The sequence below is a fragment of the Hemitrygon akajei genome, chromosome 10 (assembly GCF_048418815.1).
Source record: "Hemitrygon akajei chromosome 10, sHemAka1.3, whole genome shotgun sequence".
Classification (NCBI taxonomy): Eukaryota; Metazoa; Chordata; class Chondrichthyes; order Myliobatiformes; family Dasyatidae; genus Hemitrygon; species Hemitrygon akajei.
In genome coordinates, this window is record NC_133133.1 from 4,274,470 (window position 1) to 4,294,019 (window position 19,550).

General features: G+C 43.7%; 1 protein-coding gene across 1 annotated transcript in view; it reads right to left on the bottom strand.

The window, feature by feature from the left end:
- Window positions 1-19,550, bottom strand: part of mcf2a (MCF.2 cell line derived transforming sequence a) — a 176,088-nt gene that overhangs the window by 41,122 nt on the left and 115,416 nt on the right. The window contains exons 14-19 of the mRNA XM_073057769.1: window positions 17,714-17,802; window positions 9,759-9,847; window positions 3,618-3,684; window positions 1,872-1,987; window positions 1,714-1,783; window positions 1,530-1,622 (exon numbers count right to left, since the gene is read on the bottom strand). Of these exons, the coding sequence (XP_072913870.1) occupies window positions 1,530-1,622; window positions 1,714-1,783; window positions 1,872-1,987; window positions 3,618-3,684; window positions 9,759-9,847; window positions 17,714-17,802 (524 nt within the window). The remainder of the gene's footprint in view (window positions 1-1,529; window positions 1,623-1,713; window positions 1,784-1,871; window positions 1,988-3,617; window positions 3,685-9,758; window positions 9,848-17,713; window positions 17,803-19,550) is intronic.

A 19,550-nucleotide genomic window follows, 5' to 3' on the forward strand; every position in this document is an offset into this window, starting at 1 on the left:
CCACAGGAAACAGTTGAGGCCAGTTCATTGGTTATATTTAAGACGGAGTTAGATATTGCCCTTGTGGCTAAAGGGATCAGGGGGTATGGAGAGAAAGCAGGTACAGGGTTCTGAGTTGGATGATCAGCCATGATCATACTAAATGGTGGTGCAGGCTCAAAGGGCCGAATGGCCTACTCCTGCACCTATTTTCTATGTTTCTATGAAATGGTGGAGCAGACTTGATGGGTCGAATGGCCTAATTCTGCTCCTGTTTTAAGGTCTCAGAAGAGACTTCATGAAGGTGCATAAAATTATGACGGCAGCTGAGCACTTAGACAAGAAGGTTCTCTTTTCTTCAGCAAACAAGCCTGTACCTCTGGATGGAGAATACAAAGATCAAAGCAATGTCTTGGGGATTTTTTTCATCCAAAGAGGGTGATGGTCTGGAACTCATGGTCCAAACAGGAAGCTGAGACAAGACTCTCAACACACAGTTCTTCTTGGCTGTCATAGATCATAGAACACTACAGCGCAATCCAGACCCTTCAGCCCACAATGTTGTGCTAGACCATACCTATTGTAAGATAATTTTATTCCTTCCCTCCCACATAGCCTTCCATTTTTTGATCATCCATCCAATATCTATCTCCAAATCTCTTAAATGTCCCTAATATATCAGCCTGCACAACCACCTTCTACCACACCATGGACATGATAGATGAAACGAATGAAGAACACACACAAGATGCTGCAGGTACTCGACATGTCAGGCAGAAACTATTGAAATGAATAAATGATCAACATTCCAGACCAAGATCCTTCTTCAGGATTGGAAAGGAAGGGGGCAGAAGCCGGAATAAGATGGTGGAGGAAGGGAAGGAGGACAAGTTGGCAGGTGAGAAGGACACACCAGACAGCCAGCCACTCTCGTGTTGTTTGGTTGATGTTGAGCAGGTCAGTGTCAGCTCAATCAGGTGAGAGTGGGCAGTTGCACAGAACGTGTTCAATGTTCTGCACCCTATCACCACACTCACAGGATTCGCTGGTCTTTAAACCCCACTTCACCATATTGTCTCCCATCCTACAAATCCCGCTCTCGCTCAATATATTGAGGGTGCACCACTTCCATCTGTCAAGCAGTGCCCCCAGGGTCTGGCAACATTTCTGTGGGTCTTGCACTGTTTTGTTTGGTGGGGTTCTGGCTTCTGTTTGTTGTCAGAGGTCAATCCTGTATGTTTGGGGGGATGTTCCGTGCGGTAGTTCCTCCACTGTAGCAAAGCTTTTCCTCGCTTTTACGTGGTTGGAAACTGGCACTTGATGATGTAGGAAGGTGGGTGGCAGAGGGGAGAGGTGACAGGGTGGAAGAGGGAAAGGACTGAAGAAGGAATCAGAAAAAGAGCGTGGATAATGGGAGAAAGGGAAAGGGAAAAACCACTTCAATGGCTTTTGTTCATTAATATAAGAAAGACGTCTTTCAAATCACACTTTACACTGGTACCACTGTATTATTGTGTTATTTTTGATACCGGTGTCTGATAATCGATTACCTGGAAAAAGGGGCAGTCCGAGCACCGTCTCCAAAGATCCTCAGAACGTGGCTTGTTCTGGCAATACTTCACATACATTTGGAAGTTCTCTCTCTGCAGGGCAGAGTGAAAAATATCAAAACCGTGAAGTGCTTTGAAAAACAAAGGTTTGTCCACGTGCTGGCTTGGTGAAGGATGTACTTACCCTTTCGAGGAAGCAGAATCCAACTTTCTCTGGCATTGTGATGCAGTTTTGAAGATCATTGAGAAAGATTCTAGTGAAGATATTAACTGTTAATAAAAGCAATTTTACCCTACGAAATATCTGCTGCACTCTGTAAAGAGAAATAGAGCAAAGTGTACCTGCTGTGAAAGTCATAGATCTCCGACATGTTGCCAAACAACACGTCCTTTTTGTTCTCCAGGTTGGAAGGCATGAGAGATATCATGGCGGGGTTGTTCATTTCTGCTTGATAACCCTGCAAAGTACAGATCAAGTCCTCTAAAGCCAAGGCCAAGACAAAGAACAGAAGTTGTCATGAAATTGACCCAATGACCATTTTCACATGGGACTCTGCCACTGGTGTTGGAACACTAATCTCCTAATCTGCATGCAGATGCCACCAACACAGAACATCGACCAGTACAGCACAGGAATAGGCCCTCAATGCTGTGCTAAACCAATTAAATTAGTAATCAAATGGTTAACAGATCTCTACTGCTTACACAATGTCCATTTCCTTCCATTTTCCTCACATTCATGTGCCTATCTAAATTTCTCTTAAAAGTCTGTAATGTTTCTGCCTCTACCACTACCCCAGGCAGTGTATTCCAGGCACCCACCGCTCTCGGTGTCAAAAACTTACCCCTCACATCTCCTTTGAATTTAATTCCTCTCACCTTTCGTGCATGCCCTCTTGTAATAGAGATTTCAACCCTGGGGAAAAGATACTGTCTGTCTGCTCTATCTACATCTCTCATTATCTTGTAAACACCTACTGGATCTCCTCGCAACCTCCGCCGCTCCAGAGAAAATAACCTAGTTGTGGGTAAATCACTACCAGCACCTATCCAGAGCAGACTGAGCACAAGCTCCCAATCTTAAATTATTGCCTCAAATCTTAAAATTCACTCTAAAGCAAGACCAGCCAGGGTAGGTCACTCTTACACAGTGAACGCGAGGGCACTGAGGAGTGCGGTAGAACAGAGGGATCTGGGAACGTGTCCATAATTCATTGAAAGTGGCATCACCGGTAGACGGTTGTAAAGAAAGCTTTCGGCACATTAGCCTTCATAAATCAATGCACTGAGCACAGGAAATGAGATGTTATGTTTAAGTTGTATAAGACATTGATGAGGCCTAATTGGAAGAACTGTGTTCAGCTTTGGTCACCGACCTAAAGGAAAGATACAGAGAAAATTCACAAGGATGTTGCCAGATCTGAAGGATCTGAGTTATAGGAAAGATTGAATTGGCTAGGACTGTATTCCTTGGAACATAGAAGACTGAGGGGAGATTTGATAGAGGTATACAAATGATGAGGGGTATCGATGGGGTAAATGCAAGCAAGCTTTTTCCATGGAGGTTGTGTGGGACTACAACCAGAGGTCATGGGTTAAGAGTGACAGGTGATAAGTTTAAGTGAAACATGAGGGGAAACTTCTTCACTCAGAGGGTCATAAGAGTGTGGAATGGGCTGTGTGCGAACTCTGTTTCAAAGTTTAAGAGAAGTTTGAATTGGTACATGGATGGTAGAGGTATGGAGAGTTATGGACCTGGTGATAGTTGATGGGATTATATAGTTTAAATGGTCCAGTATTGATTAGATGGGCCAAAGGTCCTATTTTTGTGCTGTATGTTTCTATGACTTTATGACTCTACATCCTTCCTGTGGGCATGAGGGATTCCTTCGGGTGCTCCAGTTTCCTCCCACATTGTGGGTTAGTAGGATAATTGGCTATTGTAAATCATCCTGTGATTAGGCTAGGGTTAAATAGGTGGGTTGCTGGGTGATGCAGGTCGTTAGGTCAGAAGTGCCTGTTCTATGCTGTAACTCTAAATAAATAAATCAAACACATCAGGACAACACAAGGCATGAGCGAGGTTACCTGTAGAACACTGTTCAACTCCTCCACGTAGAGTCGTTCTGTGTCTATTAGCTCATTTATGACGTGTCTGGAAAACAAGTGATTGGTTACTCAGCAATAGTCCATCAATAACCAACTGTATCTCTACAATGTAGAGATATTAATGTTGGAAAACATCCCTCATCATTGAGAGGTGAAGAAAACATTACTTGTGACCAGAATGGTTTATGTTACTTGACAGAGCCAAGTGTGATCCGACCAATGCCTCATAAAGCCTCAGCATTACATCTTTAATAGAGGCCAAGGTCATGTTAAGGACATAACGCTGAGGCTTTATGAAGCATTGGTCAGACCACACTTAGAGTATTGTAAGCAGTTTTGGACCCACAGGACTGGGTCTCGGCCCGAAACGTTGACTGCTCGTTTCCACGGATGCTGCCTGACCTGCTGAGTTCCTCCAGCGTGTTTACGTGTTACTTTGACCACAGCATCTGCAATGTACTTTGTGTTAATGTATGAGGAGTGTTTGCTGGCTCTGGGCCTGTATTCTCTGGAGAATAGACCAGAGGGCACAGCCTCAGAATAGAAGAACATCCATTTAGAACAGAAATGAGGAAGAATTGCTTTAGCCTGTGGGTGGTGAATCTGTGGAATTCATTGCCATAGACAGCTGTGGAGGCCGAGTCATTGGGTATATTTAACGTGGAGTTTGATAGGCTCTGATTAGTCAGGGTGTCGAAGGTTATGGGAAGAATGTAGGAGAATGGGATTCAGAGGGAAAATAAATCAGACATGATGGAATGGCAGAATGGACTTGATGGGCTGAATGGCCTGATTCTGCTCCTGTGTCTTATATTCCTCCAAGACAAAAGGAGGACGTATTTCTATGATATTTTCAGTATCTCCAGTTGTCTATCAGCAGACTGCAGCTTTCAGAACATTGCGGCTGATTTTCACACAGTAAGCTCCCCCAGTCAGAACACGAAGTCCCTACATGTTCTCAATCTACATTTCACATGCGGTAAAGCAGTCAGCATCATCATGGATCCCACCCACCCCGGGCATCCTCTCTTCTCCCCCTCCCATTGGGCAGAACATACAGGAGTCTGAAAGTGTGGACCACTGGGCTCGACTACAGCTTTACACTGCTGTTAGAACATGGGGCATTACAGCACAGGACAGGGTTTGGGCTCACAATGTTGTGCTAACCTTTGAACCTACTCTAAGGTGATGAAACCCCCTCCCTTCTACATAGCCCTCCATTTTTCTATCATCCATATGCCTACCGAAGAGTCTCTCAAATGTCCCTAAAGGTGCATTCCACGCACTCACAATCATCGTTTGTTTGGTCTCATCTGGAATTTCCAATTGGTGGACTATTTCCCTCCATGCCGCTCTGTCCCAACACTTGTCCACAACATCCCTAGTCTCGTCCAGCTTGGTCCAATCCTTGATGTTATCCAGCCACGTTGTTCTTTGCCTTCCTCTTCCTTTCTTCCCCTCCAGCTTTCCATACAGCAAGTCCGACAAGATGTTATCTCTCCGCGTAACGTGTCCACAATACGCAACTTTTAACTTCATGATATTCTCCAGTAATGTCCGTGGTCTATCAACTTTGGACAAAACCCTTACATTTGAAACTTTCTCTACTCAGCTGATCTTCACCATTCATTGATAGCACCACATTTCAAAAGCATTAATTTGTTTCATGTCATCCTTCTTCAGGGTCCATGTTTCCGATCCATCTCTCAGCACTGCCCATACATAACACTCGAGGAAGCGGGTTCTACTTTGGCTGTCTACCTTCCAATTGCATAGCAGATCTTTTAGCTTCATGAACTGGGTCTTAGCCATACCTGTTCTCTATCTGATCTCAACTTCACATCACCCGTCATCTGTCAGACAACTGCCAAGATAATCAAACTTTCGCACCTGTTCAATGTCTTGTCCATTCACTTGTAACGATACCATCATGAATGAGTCTTCAGTGTTCGTTTTGCTTATCACCATCGATTTTATTTTCTTCAGGTTGATTTTTAGTCCATATTCAAGGCTTTTCTCATTCACTTTATTCAGTATAATTTGCAGCTTGCATTCGCTGTCAGCTAACAACGCGGTGTCGTCCGCATCCCTGATGTTATCCACCTTCCGGCCTCCAGTTGGAATAGCTGTCTCCTGATGGTCGCATTCCCGAAAAACCCATTCTCCGTAGAGGTTGAACAAATCCGGTGAGCCAACACAGCCCAGATCATGGACAGATGGGTTGAATACATCACGGAATTATTTGAAGATAGCAGGATTGATGATTTACCACAATTAAATCAAATGACTAATCAACCTAAAAATATTGATGTCAGAGATGGAAAGTGCAATTCAGAGTCTAAAGGTCAGAAAGGCGGCCAATGAAGATAAGATTTCCACTGAAATTCTGAAATCACTTGGTCCGAAGGGAAAAACGAACGTTTTAGCGATACTAGACAACAGTTATATGACAGGAAAACTTCCGGAGGACTTTCTCAAATCGGTGTTTGTCGCCTTACCAAAAAAGCCAAGTACTATAAAATGTAACGAACACAGGACGATAAGCATAATGTCTCACTGTGTCAAGTTACTGTTGAAAATAGAGCTCGGCAAAATGAAAGGTACAATCAGCGATGAAATTGGAGAAACGCAGTCTGGTTTTCGTAAAAGCTCAGGAACAAGGGAAGGAATATTTGCATTGAGAAACATCATGGAGAGATGCATTGAGGCACAAAAGACCATCTACGTATGCTTTATTGACTATGAAAAGGCTTTTGATAAAGTAAGATACAAGAAAGTAACAGAGGTACTGAACAAGTACGATCTGGGATGGGAGAATGTGCAGATAATAGGGAACGTGTATTGGAAACAGAAAGCGGTGGTCAGGGTAGAAAATGAGCTATCACCATGGGTATGTATTAAACGAGGTGAAAGGCAAGGCTGTGTTGGATCGCCGGATTTGTTCAGCCTCTACGGAAAATGGATTTTTCGTGAATGCACTCACAATACTCTGTGTAAAAAAATCTACCCCTGACGTCCCCCTATGTCACCTTAAAATTATGCCTCCTTGTATTAGTCAGAGAATATTGCATGGTTCCCCGGTATGATACGATAGAATCTTGACCCCAGAATCAGATTTAATATCACCGGCATTTGTTGTGAAATTTATTGTTTTGCAGCAACTGTATTTTGCAATACATAATAACAAAAACTGTAAATTACATAAATATATATCTATACTTATATATTTAAAAAGTTAAATTGAATAAATAGTACAAAAAGGAATAAAAAGTAGTGAGGTAGAGTTTATGGACTGGTTCAATGTCTATTCAGAAGTCTGATGGCTGAGGTGAAGAAGCTTGTCCTGAATTGTTGAGTGTGTGTCTTCCAGTTCCTGTACCTCCTTCCTGATGGTAGCCATGAGAACTGGGTGGTGATGGTCCTTAATGATGGGTACCGCCTTTCTGAGGCAGCACCCCTTGAACCTACCTCACTGGGGCCTTGCTCCTCAATTCGAACTGCCCTGCACTTTCTCGTGACTAACATTTTTTTCTGTGTTGTGGTATTGTCTAACCTTGTTCTACCTCAATGCACTGAGCAGTGATTTGATCTGCACGAACAGTGTGTAAGACATGCTTTTCGGTACAAGTGACAATAATAAGCCAATTCCAAGAGGATGGGGCGTGCTGCGGGGCAAAGGGTAGTTTGTCCTGCAAAGTGTAGAGCCGGTAACACAACACAATCATACACAGGTCACACAACATCTAGAGTGAGGAATAAACAGCTGAGACCCTTCAACAGGACATAGCATTTATGTTCTGGTAATCTTTGAGAAATTAGAAATGAATCTTTTAATTACCTTATTTATCACTGTATTTCAAAATTAAGAAAGATAGCGAGACAGAGTTCATCTACAGGTAATTGCAAGATCTAGTGATAGCAAACAGACTTTCCATCGGCCAAGAGGAGGCCCCTCCGTTGGTCGGAATCGTCCATAGATGTTGTGTCCTAGCTCTCTATGTGAAATGCAGGCCAGGGCAGTACAACATGGAGAACAAGTTGTTGTCCATGCAGAGGCCCCTCTCTGTGCTGCTGATGAATTCAAAGGAACGGCAGAGGTCGATACAGTTTGGCACCAGCAGAGTCACAGGAGTTGCCAGTCAGCGTTGAACTCAACATAGGACTGTCTTAGGGACGCCTTGGGGCTTACTCCTGAAGCCTTCCCCATGAAGGCAACGGAAGTTTGAGATCGGAGTTTTCCTTCTCCCAGATGAGCTGCCAACCACGGCTGACAAGTCCCATCTGCCCCAAGCACCTTTGCCTCTTCTGTCTGCAGGAAGAGTTCCTCTGGGCTTAGTGGCTAAGCTCCTCCAAAAGGACCACAAGCTTGTTGTAGTTGTCTGCAGGCCCCAGTGACCGGGAGAGCTGTGTTGGCTGGAATCAGGCCTTTATGCTTTGGCTCTTGGTAGGATCAAAGGTTACAGACCAGACTAAGAGAGATCCATTGGTCCTCCAGATTTTGGGGTTCAGTTCAGGGCTAACAACGGTGACTGGTCAAACAAAACCATTACAGAAACAGCACTGAACAGTGGACAGACAACCTTCATTACTTCTCTAAACACCAGCAGGCCTAACAAGCAGCAAGCCAATAGTGTCTATACCACACGTGAAGGCCAGGAGCTGGACACACACTACTGGGAGCATTTAATAGATAAGACCATAAGACGAAAGAGAAGAATTAGGCCTAGCGCTTTTTCCTTTGTAATAGCAAAGGCACTCACTCCTGCTCCCTGACACTCACAGACCTCTGGCACTCTGCTGGTGTCTTCCACAGTGAAGACAGGTGCAAAGTACCCATTCAGTTCATCTGCAATTTCTTTGTCAACCATTACTACCTCACTAGCATCATTTTTCAGTGGTCTAATATCAACCCTCACCTGTCTTTTACTCTTTATATAACTGAAAAACTTCTGGTATCCTGCTTTATATTATTGGCTCGCCTGCCCTCATATTTCATCTTTTCCCCTCATACATTTTTTTAGGTGCCTTTTGTTGGATTTCCAATCTTTCAAAGTTTCCCAATCATCCAACTTCCCATTCACTTTTGCTACCTTATATGCCCTTTCCTTGGCTTTTAGCAGTCCTTAACTTCCCTTGTCAGCAACGATTGCCTACCCCTGCCATCTGAGAACAACTTCTTCTGTTTGACATATCTATCCTGCGTCTTGTGGACTATTCCCAGAAACTTCAGCCATCTCTGCTCTGCCGTCATCCCTGCCAGTATCCTCCTCCAATCCACCCGGGCAAGCTCCTCTCTCACGCCACTGTAATTCTCTTTATTCCATTGTGGTACTGTTACATGTGACTTATGCTTCTCTCTCTCAAACTGCAGTACGAATTCAATCATATTATGATCAATATCTCCTAAGGGTTCCTTTACATTAAGCTCCTTAATAAGATCTGGTTTATTACACAACACCCAATCTAAAATAGTCTTTCCCCAAGAACAAGCTGCTTTAAAAAGCCATCTTATAAGCATTCAACAAATTGCCACTCTCGTGATCGGACACGAACCTGATTTTCCCAATCCGCTTGCATGTTGAAGTCCCCCATTACAATGGTGACGTTAGCTTTATTACATGCCTTTTCCAGCTCCCTTTGTAATCTCAACCCCACATTCAGATAGTGGGAGCTTATTGCCAGCACCACTTCCAGCTATAACAACCTTAAGGAAATCTCAGGCAGGGGACATATAATGACCTAGGGGTCCAATAATCTTTCCTTATGCCTGTAAACTCAGAGATTGTGTTTGGAGAAACACAATTATCCAACAGGATTATCCAACCCGGAATACTCCTCATACGCTCGATATTTATGTTCTGCATAATCCGTGGCCGTCTCATCAGCTTTTTGAATCACTGCCATTATCATTCTCCAGTTACTCTCACCTGCCCCCAGTCGCTGCCTCACTTCCCAGTTAAAACCGCAGAGAACGTACTCCGCAATCTGCCTCTTTTGAGCACCTGAACGCATGATGCCTGCTGTATTCCTTTGCATCACACTTGCAAAACGAGTACACTAAAAAGCAGCTCCCCGAACGAGTATACACGTCCCCACTCTCCAACTTTTCCAGACACTTACCCCTTCAGAATTGCCAAGCTGCCTTCACTTTCGTGGTTTATGGAGTGCAGCGGATTTCTTGTTTGGCTGACTTCATGCATGACCTCAATCTGTAACCGGGAGAGAAAGAGAGAGAGCTGATCTCAGGCAAAGTCCAGTGCAAAACATTTCTTATAGCATCACATATTGCTAGGGTTAGTGTCAATCTCTCAGAGATTCAGTGGTTGAACAAAGGCATCTGGGGATCTATAGTTCCTTGAAAGTGGCATCACAGGTAGATAAAGCTTTTGGCACATTGTCAAAGTACTGAGTACAGGAGATGGGATGTTATGTTGAAGTTGTATAAGACATCGGTGAGGCCTAATTTGGAATGTTGTGTGCAGTTCTAGTGACCTACTTACAGGAAAGATGTAAATAAGATTAAAAGAGTACAGAGAAAATTTACAAGGAAGTTGCTGGGACTTGAGGGCCTGAGTTATAGGGAAAGATTGGTTAGGACTTTATTCCCTAGACCATAGGAGAATGAGGGGAGAGGGAGAGAGAGGGGGGGGGGGAGAGGAGGGGGAGGGAGGGGGGAGAGGGAGAGAGAGCGAGAGAGAGAGAGAGAGAGTGTGCGTGTGCGCGCGTGTGTCAGGGCGCCATCATGACAAGCTGTTTGCACCAATATTTTTCGGTGATTGCTCATCGTACGGCGTGTCTGAAACCTGGCGGAGCCCATCCCTCTCCAGGTTTTTTTTAACGAGGTCGAATTGCTAGCTCGGCACTCAACCCAGGCATGGATGGAGAGCATACAAGGGAGCCGGCCGGATTCGAACTCGCCCCGAAGTCCAGTGCTGATGCCACTACGTCACCAGCCAGAGATTTGATAGAGTTATACAAAATTGTGAAGGGTATAGATACACTGTAAGGTAAATGCAAAGTGTTTTTTCCACTGAGGTTGGGTGAGGTGAGAGCTGGAGGCCATGGGTTAAAGATAAAAAAGGTGAAATGTTTAAGGGAAACTTGAGGAAAAACTTCTTCACTCAGAGGGTCATGAGAGTGTGGAATGAGCTTCCAGCAGAAGTGATAGATGCAGGTTTAATTTCAACATTTAAGAGAAGTTTGGATAAATACATGGATGGGAGAGTTATGGTCCAGGTGCAGGTCGATGGGAGGAGGCCGAGTAACTGTTTGGCATGGACCAGGTGGGATGGACAGCCTGTTTCTATGCTTTAGAGCTCTATGATCCTATGACTATTATTTGAGGAGCAAACAGAGGTGACTGTCAATACAACTCTACAAGCACCCTCCCCATTCAAACTCGCCTGTAATGAATTTAAGGTGAGTGGGATAATTTCAAAGGAGATGTGAGGGGTAAGTTTTTTTACACAGAGAGTGTTGGATGCCTGGAATATGCTGTCTGGGGTGATGGTAGAGGCAGAAACATCTGGGACTTTTAAGAGATGTTTAGATAGACACATGGAAGTGAGGCAAATAGAGGGACATGGACATTGTGTAGGCAGAGGGGATTCATTAGACATTAGATTACTAATTTAATTGGTTCGACACCACATTGTGGGCCGAAGGGCCTGTTCCCATGCTGTACTGGTCTATGTTCCATGTTCTCTGTCACCATGTGGAACATTCACTGAAACTAAGCTGCAACCCTGTGCAAAAAAAATCCAACGCTGTTTGGGAAAGACCATAAGACCATTCAGCCCATCAAGACTGCTATTCCATCATGCCTGATTTATTATCCCTCTTAAGCCAATGCAATAGAACTATTCCAGTGGTTCATTCCTCTAATATCAAATTCCTGTCAATGCAAACTCAATGAGATATCTTTGAGAAAAACTCCCTCTCCAAAAAAGCTACACAGCATACATATATTTTCAACTTTATTAAACACACTCACCAAATCATATTCAAAAAGACCTGACCACAGTAATTACTTCTTCATATGTAAAAATTTTCGGAGGTCAGGGATTGCATTTTATAATTTATTAGCTCTTTGCTGCCTCTCCCAGAGGCTTTCATGGAATTATCTCCAGATTTTACACTCATGCCTCCCATACCAATTCCAAAGATCCTCAAGAATTTCCTATCCTCATCAAGTGCCTCAACTGCCTATAACCGATATGGGCCTCCCTTCTTCTTCTTAACCAGACCTTCAATATCCCTCAAATCCAAGTTCTATAAACCTCCTAGCCTTGCCTTTTATTCTATCAGGAACATACACGTTCTGTACTCTCAATATTTCTCTTTTGAAGGCCTCCCACTTACCAAGCATCCCACTGCCAGAAAACTACTTGGAGTATTCCAATCTACCCCCTCCTATCCGGAAGAAGGTACAAAAGCTTGAAAGCATGTACCACTAGGCTCATTGTACCACCGTTATGAAACTCTTGAAAGGACTTCTTGTACAAAAAGGATCTCTCAGACTAGCTCATCAAACCCTGGAAACTTATTTGTGACCCTGCACTGCACTTTCTCTATAACTGTAACATTATATTCTGCATTCAAATTCTCTTTTTCCTCTTAGGTAGCTCAATATACACAGTGGCCACTTTATTAGGTACCCCCGGTAACTAATATAAAGTGGCCACAGACTATATGTTCATGGTCTTTTGCTGCTGTAGCCCATCTACTTCAAAGTTCAACATACTGTGTTTTCAGAGATGCTCTTCTGCACACCACTGTTGTAATGTGTGGTTATTTGAGCTACTGTTGCCTTTCTGTCAGACAGAACCAGTCTGGCCATTCTCCTCTGACCTCTCTCATTAACAAGGCATTTTCATCCACAGGACTGCTGCTCATTGGATGTTTCTCTCACCATTCTCTGTAAATTCTAGAGACTATTGTGTGTGAAAATCCCAGGAAATCAGCAGTTTCAGGGATACTCAAACCACCCCATCTGGCACCAATAATCACTTCAGGGTCAAATCACTTAGATCACATATCTTCCCCATTCTGATGTTTGGTCTGAGCAACAAAACTGAACCTCTTGACCATGTCTGCATTGAGTTGCTGCCACATGATTGGCTGATTAGGTATTTGCATTGCACAGCTGATGTAGAGGTGTACCTAATGAAGTGGCCACTGAGTGTACGTGTAGAACAATCGACTGGATGGTGAGCAGAACGAAAACTTTTCACTGAACCTCAGTACGAGTGAAAAAAATAAACCAGTTACCAATCACAAACAAGAGAAAATCTGCTGATGCTGGAAATCCAAGTAACACACACAAAATGCTGGAGGGACTCAGCAGGCCAGGCAGCACCAATCACAATGAACTAGTAGACTCGATGGCGTAAGTGGTCTTATGTGGCATAACAACTCTGTGATTCAATGCCAGGTGATCCACTACAGAAGCCAAATGAACAGGATTTGATAAGCGATCTTGAAGTAAAGGAGCCATTAGGAGGTAGTGACCATAATATGATAAGTTTTTATCTGCAATTTGAGAAGGATAAGGGCAGATCAGAGGTGTCAGTGTTGCAGTTGAACAAAGGAGACTATGGAGCCATGAGGGAGGAGCTGGCCAAAGTTAACTGGACGGATATCCTAGCAGAAAAGACAGTGGAACAGCAATGGCAGGTATTCTTGGGAATAATGCACAAGGTGCAAAATCAGTTCATCCCCCAGAGAAGGAAGGATTCAAAGGGGGGAAAGGGGCCACAGTGGTTGACAAAGGAAGTCAGAGATTGCATAGCATTTAAAAAAAAGTATGACAGAGCTAAGGTGAGTGGGAAGACAGATGATTGGGAAATTTTTAAGGAACAACAGAACTTAACTAAAAAGGCAATAAGGGGAGAAAAAATGAGGTACGAATGCAAGCTAGTCAGGAATATAAAGGAGGATAGCAAAAGCCTTTTTAGGTATGTGAAGAGAAAGAAGATAGTTAAGAACAATGCTGGGCCCTTGAAGAATGAATTGGGTGAAATTGTTATGGGAAACAGAAATGGCAGAAGAATTTAATGAGTACTTTAGATCTGTCTTCACTAGGGAAGACACAAGCAATCTCCCAGATGTATGGATGGGCCAAGGACATAGGGTAACAGAGGAAATGAAACAGATTGACATTAGGAAGGAAACGGTGATGAGTAGACTGATGGGACTGAAGGCTGACAAATCCCCAGGTCCAGATGGTCTGCATCCTAGGGTACTAAAGGAGGTGGCTCTGGAAATTGCGGATGCATTGGTAATCATTTTCCAATGTTCCTTAGATTCAGGATCAGATCCTGAGGATTGGAGAATGGCTAATGTTATCCCACTTTTTAGGAAAGGAGGGAGGGAGAAAACAGAGAACTATCGTCCTGTCAGCCTAACATCAGTGGTGGGGAAGATGCTAGAGTCCATTATTAAAGATGAAATAATGGCATATCTAGATAGCAGTGATAGGATTGGGCTGAGCCAGCATGGATTTACCAAAGACAAATCATGCTTGACTAATCTATTGGAGTTTTTCGAGGATGTAACCAGGAAGTTAGACAAGGGAGATCCAGTGGATGTAGTGTACCTCGATTTTCAGAAGGCATTTGATAAGGTCCCACATAGGAGATTGGTGGGTAAAATCAGAGTTCATGGCATCGGGGGGAAGATATTGACATGGATAGAGAACTGGTTGGCAGATAGAAAGCAAAGGGTAGTGGTGAATGGGTGTTTCTCGGAATGGCAGGTGGTGACTAGTGGGGTGCCACAGGGCTCGGTATTGGGACCACAGCTGTTTACGATTTACATCAACGATTTAGATGAAGGCATTGAGAATAACATCAGCAAGTTTGCTGATGATACTAAGCTGAGTGGCAGTGTGACATGTGATGAGGATGTTAGGAGAATTCAGGGTGACTTGGATAGGCTGGGTGAGTGGGCAGATACTTGGCAGATGATGTTTAATATAACCATATAACAATTACAGCACGGAAACAGGCCATCTCAGCCCTTCTAGTCCGTGCTGAACGCTTACTCTCACCTAGTCCCACTGACCTGCACTCAGCCCATAACCCTCCATTCCTTTCCTGTCCACATACCTATCCAATTTTACTTTAAATGACAATACCGAACCTGCCTCTACCACTTCTACTGGAAGCTCGTTCCACACAGCTACCACTCTCTGAGTAAAGAAATTCCCCCTCATGTTACCCTTAAACTTTTGCCCCCTAAGTCTCAACTCATGTTCTCTTGTTTGAATCTCCCCTACTCTCAATGGAAAAAGCCTATCCACATCAACTCTATCTATCCCCCTCATAATTTTAAATAATGTGAATAAGTGTGAGGTTATCCACTTTGGGAGTAAGAACAGGAAGGCAGATTATTATCTGAACGGTGTAGAGTTAGGTAAGGGAGAAATACAAAGAGATCTAGGAGTCCTTGTTCATCAGTCACTGAAGGTGAATGAGCAAGTGCAGCAGGCAGTGAAGAAGGCTAATGGAATGTTGGCCTTTATTACAAAGGGAATTGAGTACAAGAGCAAGGAAATCCCTTTGTATTTGTACAGGGCCCTGGTGAGAACACACCTGGAGCATTGTGTACAGTTTTGGTCTCCAGGGTTAAGGAAGGACATCCTGGCTGTAGAGGAAGTGCAGCGTAGATTCACAAGGTTAATTCCTGGGATGTCCGGACTGTCTTACGCAGAGAGGTTAGAGAGACTGGACTTGTACACACTGGAATTAAGGAGATTGAGAGGGGATCTGATTGCAACATATAAGATTATTAAGGGATTGGACAAGATAGAGGCAGGAAATATGTTTCAGATGCTGGGAGAGTCCAGTACCAGAGGGCATGGTTTGAGAATAAGGGGTAGGTCATTTAGGACAGAGTTAAGGAAAAACTTCTTCTCCCAGAGAGTTGTGGGGGTCTGGAATGCACTGCCTCGGAAGGCAGTGGAGGCCAGTTCTCTGGATGCTTTCAAGAAGGAGCTAGATAGGTATCTTATGGATAGGAGAATCAAGGGATATGGGGACAAGGCAGGAACCGGGTATTGATAGTAGAGGATCAGCCATGATCTCAGAATGGTGGTGCAGACTCGAAGGGCTGAATGGTCTACTTCTGCACCTATTGTCTATTGTCAAATACGAGGAAATGAGCATCAGGCCATTGATCTACTTTGCCTTGTGTTGGGTTCCAGTCAGTGAGACCACTGCGATAAACAAGACACACTGACCTGTGACGCGTGGATTGCACTGGAGTCTGGTGTGAGTTACACATGTACATAATACCATCTCCGCGAGCAGTGACTTGGGCACACACGAGCAACCAGGCTCAGCCATCCATTATTAGAGGATAAATAATTTAGTTGTAGCTTCTACTTTCTACGATTTTCGTGAAGCCAGTTCATATTTGTTCAGCGGTGTTTGTAAAAATAAGTTATGTGTTAAAGTTCTTGCACTAAAGTGTTGAGTGATGGTAAAAAGAGACTGTCTCCCCCAATGAGATAAAATCTTCAGCTGGGAATTGGCATTGGAGAGGATCCAGAGGAGGCTCACCAGAATGATTCGAGGAATGCAGGGGTATGAGGGGTGATTGCTGGCTCTGGGCCTTTGCTCACCAGAGTTTAGAGATAAGGGGGGGGGGGTGCGTTCTCATTGAAACCTATCGAATATTGAAAGGCCTAGACAAAGTGGATGTTTAGAGGGCAAGTCTAGGATCAGAGGGCACAGCCTCAGAATACCAACACGTCCCTTTTGAACAGAGATGAGGAGCAATTTCTTTAGCCAGAGGGTGGTAAATCTGTGGAATTCATTGCCACAGGTGGCAATGGAGGCCAAGTCACTGAGTATATTTAAAGTGGAGCTCGATAGGTTCTTGATTAGTAAGGATGTCAAAGGTTATGGGGAGAAGGCAGGAGAATGGGTTGAGAGAGATAATAAATCAGCCATTATGGAATGGCAGAGCAAACTCGATGGGCTAAATGTCCTAATTCTGCTCTTTTTAACTTTTGGAATAAAAGGTCTTAATGATTTGTGATGGTTTTCATCTGGATGTCTGTGATTGCCTTCTCTACCCCTCTGCATTCTCTAGTGGAATGCAGTAGCGTCTACAGGAGGCCATTCCTCAACAAGGCAACATCCATCATCAAAGATCCCCACTATCCGAGCCATGTCACCTTCTTACAGGCAGGAGGTACAAAAACTTGGGAAGTCCCACACCACCAGGTTCAATGACACCTACTTCCCTTCAACTATTCGATTCTATACTCATAATTTGGTATTAGGATAGTTACAACCATTGTTGTTGCTATAGTCCAAAGATGTACAGTTGGGGTTAGTAAGTTTTGGACATGCTAATTGGTGCTGGAAGCATAGCGACACTTGTAGGCTGCCCCAACACTGATTTGATTCATTTTATTTATTGAGAGATACAGATTGAACTGACCCTTCTGACCCAATGAGCCCAGCAACCAATGTTCCCTCTAATGGTTTTTACAGCTGTGAGTACCAATCATTGCTCTGAGCAGGGAATTGAAAACTGAGCGGCATTTTAAATTTTGTTTTGTAATACGCATACTGTGAATATTTAAAATGAAATTGAAAAATCACAAACTTCTAATTTTATTTATTAATTGAGGGACATAATGAAATAAAGAAAATCTTTCACATTTCATAAACTTTGCCTCATCTGTCTTGGTCCCAGCTTCACAGAACAAAGGCTATGAGCATGGGAGCATTCTGGTTAGTGCAAGGCCGCAGACCAACAGTGGCAGCAACTCACTGATTTAACCATACCCTAATCATAGGACAATTTACAATGACCAATTAACCTATAAACTAGTATGTCTTTGGACTGTGGGAAAAAACCGCAACATCCAGAGGAAACTCACGCACACACGGGGGAGTGGGGGGCTGGGGACATACAAACTTCTTATTGAACTCCAATGCCGAGTCACACTAACTGCTACACGACAGCGGCACCTAAATTTGACACAAACAACACATTTCACTGCACGTTTCAATGTTTTGATATACATGTGACAAATAAAGATAAACTTTCATCTTTACCTTCCTAGTGCTCTGTGGTTTTCTAGAACTCCTCTTCCCATACAACGATAAGTCAAATGGGAACCTCAAACTGGAACTGGAATCCGTTCCTTCAAAATAAACATAGGCATTTGAAAAGTTCCTGTGAAGTCCCCCCACTCACCTTCTCATCGCCTGTCTGTCTCCTCCTTTCCCATATTCCACCATCTATTCTCCCATCTACAACTGAAGTTACTTTTTATTTTGAGCATAGTAACAGGCCCTTCCAGCCCAACGAGCGCCCAGTACCAATTACACTCATGTAATTAGTTAACCTACTAACCTGTACATCCTTGGACTCTAGCCCAATGAGCCCACGTTGCCCAATTACACTCATGTAATCAATTAACCAACTACCCATATGTCTTTGGAGTGTAGGGGGAAACCACAGCACTGGAGGAAACCTATAGAGTGATGGGGAGTATGTACCATTCAAACTCCCTCCAGACAGTAGTGGGAATTGAACCCTGATCACTGACACTGTAATAGTGTTACACTAACAACCTTGCCACTCTACAAAGTGGACTCGCTGAAGTAGGCACTGTAGACTACATTGATGAGTTAGGACAAAGAGCCCGTGCCAATGCTAAAATATCAAGGATCAGCTTTATTCGCCGTAAACATTACATGCATTAGGAATCTGCTGTGGTTTTTCTGCACGACATGCAACTAAACAACTACAAAGAATAAAAAGTTATATAAAAATAAAGTTAGAAGTATGGCTATGGAATAAAATGTGAATACCAGCATGTATTTACATTGTAAACAAAATGATAAACAGTGCTTTAAAGTCATTACAGTGCAGTGACTGGGATGGCAGATAGAGGAGGTAACTGAGGCTAATTAGAATGGTTGGTCGGATTAACCCCCTGGGCAGGGGTTCCCAACCTGGTGTCCATGGACCCCACAGTTAATGGTAGGGTCCATGGCATAAAAAAGGTTGGGAACTCCTGGCCTTGGGGAAGAAACCTTTAAGATGGCATGAAGTTTTGTTTTAATAGCTCTGTAGCACTTTCTAGAAAGGAGCTTTTGGGAAAGGCTTCTATGACAATGAGGTTGTGGAAGTAACAAAACTGTCTGAATAAATCCCTGTTTGTGTCCCTGTCTTCTTCTTCTTAAACCTATCACCCCTACCCTGGCATAAGTCACCAACATCAGCTCACCAGAGTCCTCTTTTCAGGGTTTTTATTGGTGTTTCTGTAGCTCTGGGTTTTTACAGGATGGCGTTACTAGCAGCTGGACCTGGGACCGTCCATGGCCAAGTTTATGTCCTTTTCAATACCGTACACATGCTTGGTGAATGGGGTAACCAGTACAGTGAAATAACACCATATATCCCCCAGACCATCAGTGTTACCACATTATTTCCAAACTCCATTCCCACATTTACACATAGAACAGGAGCTTTGGCCTGCGTTGTCCATGCTGACCGTGGTGCCAAATTACACTAACTCCTTCTGCCCGCACAATGTCCACATGCCTCCATTCTCCACACATCCATGTTTTTATCTAAAAAACTCTTAAACATCTCTATTAGATCTGCTTCCACCGCAATCCCAGTCAGCACATTCTAGGCACCTACCATTTCTGTAAAAAAAAGAATCACCCAAGGCATCTCCTCTCTTGGAACCATAGGTAGTCCAAACAGGCCACAGAAGAAAGTACAGGAGCCTTAGGACCCCCCACACCACCAGGTTCAGGAACAATACCCCTCAACCATCAGGCTCTTAAACCAGAGGGGATAACTTCACTCACCCCTTCACTGAAATGTTCATACAACCCATGGACTCACTTTCAAGGACTCTCCTTCTCATGTTCT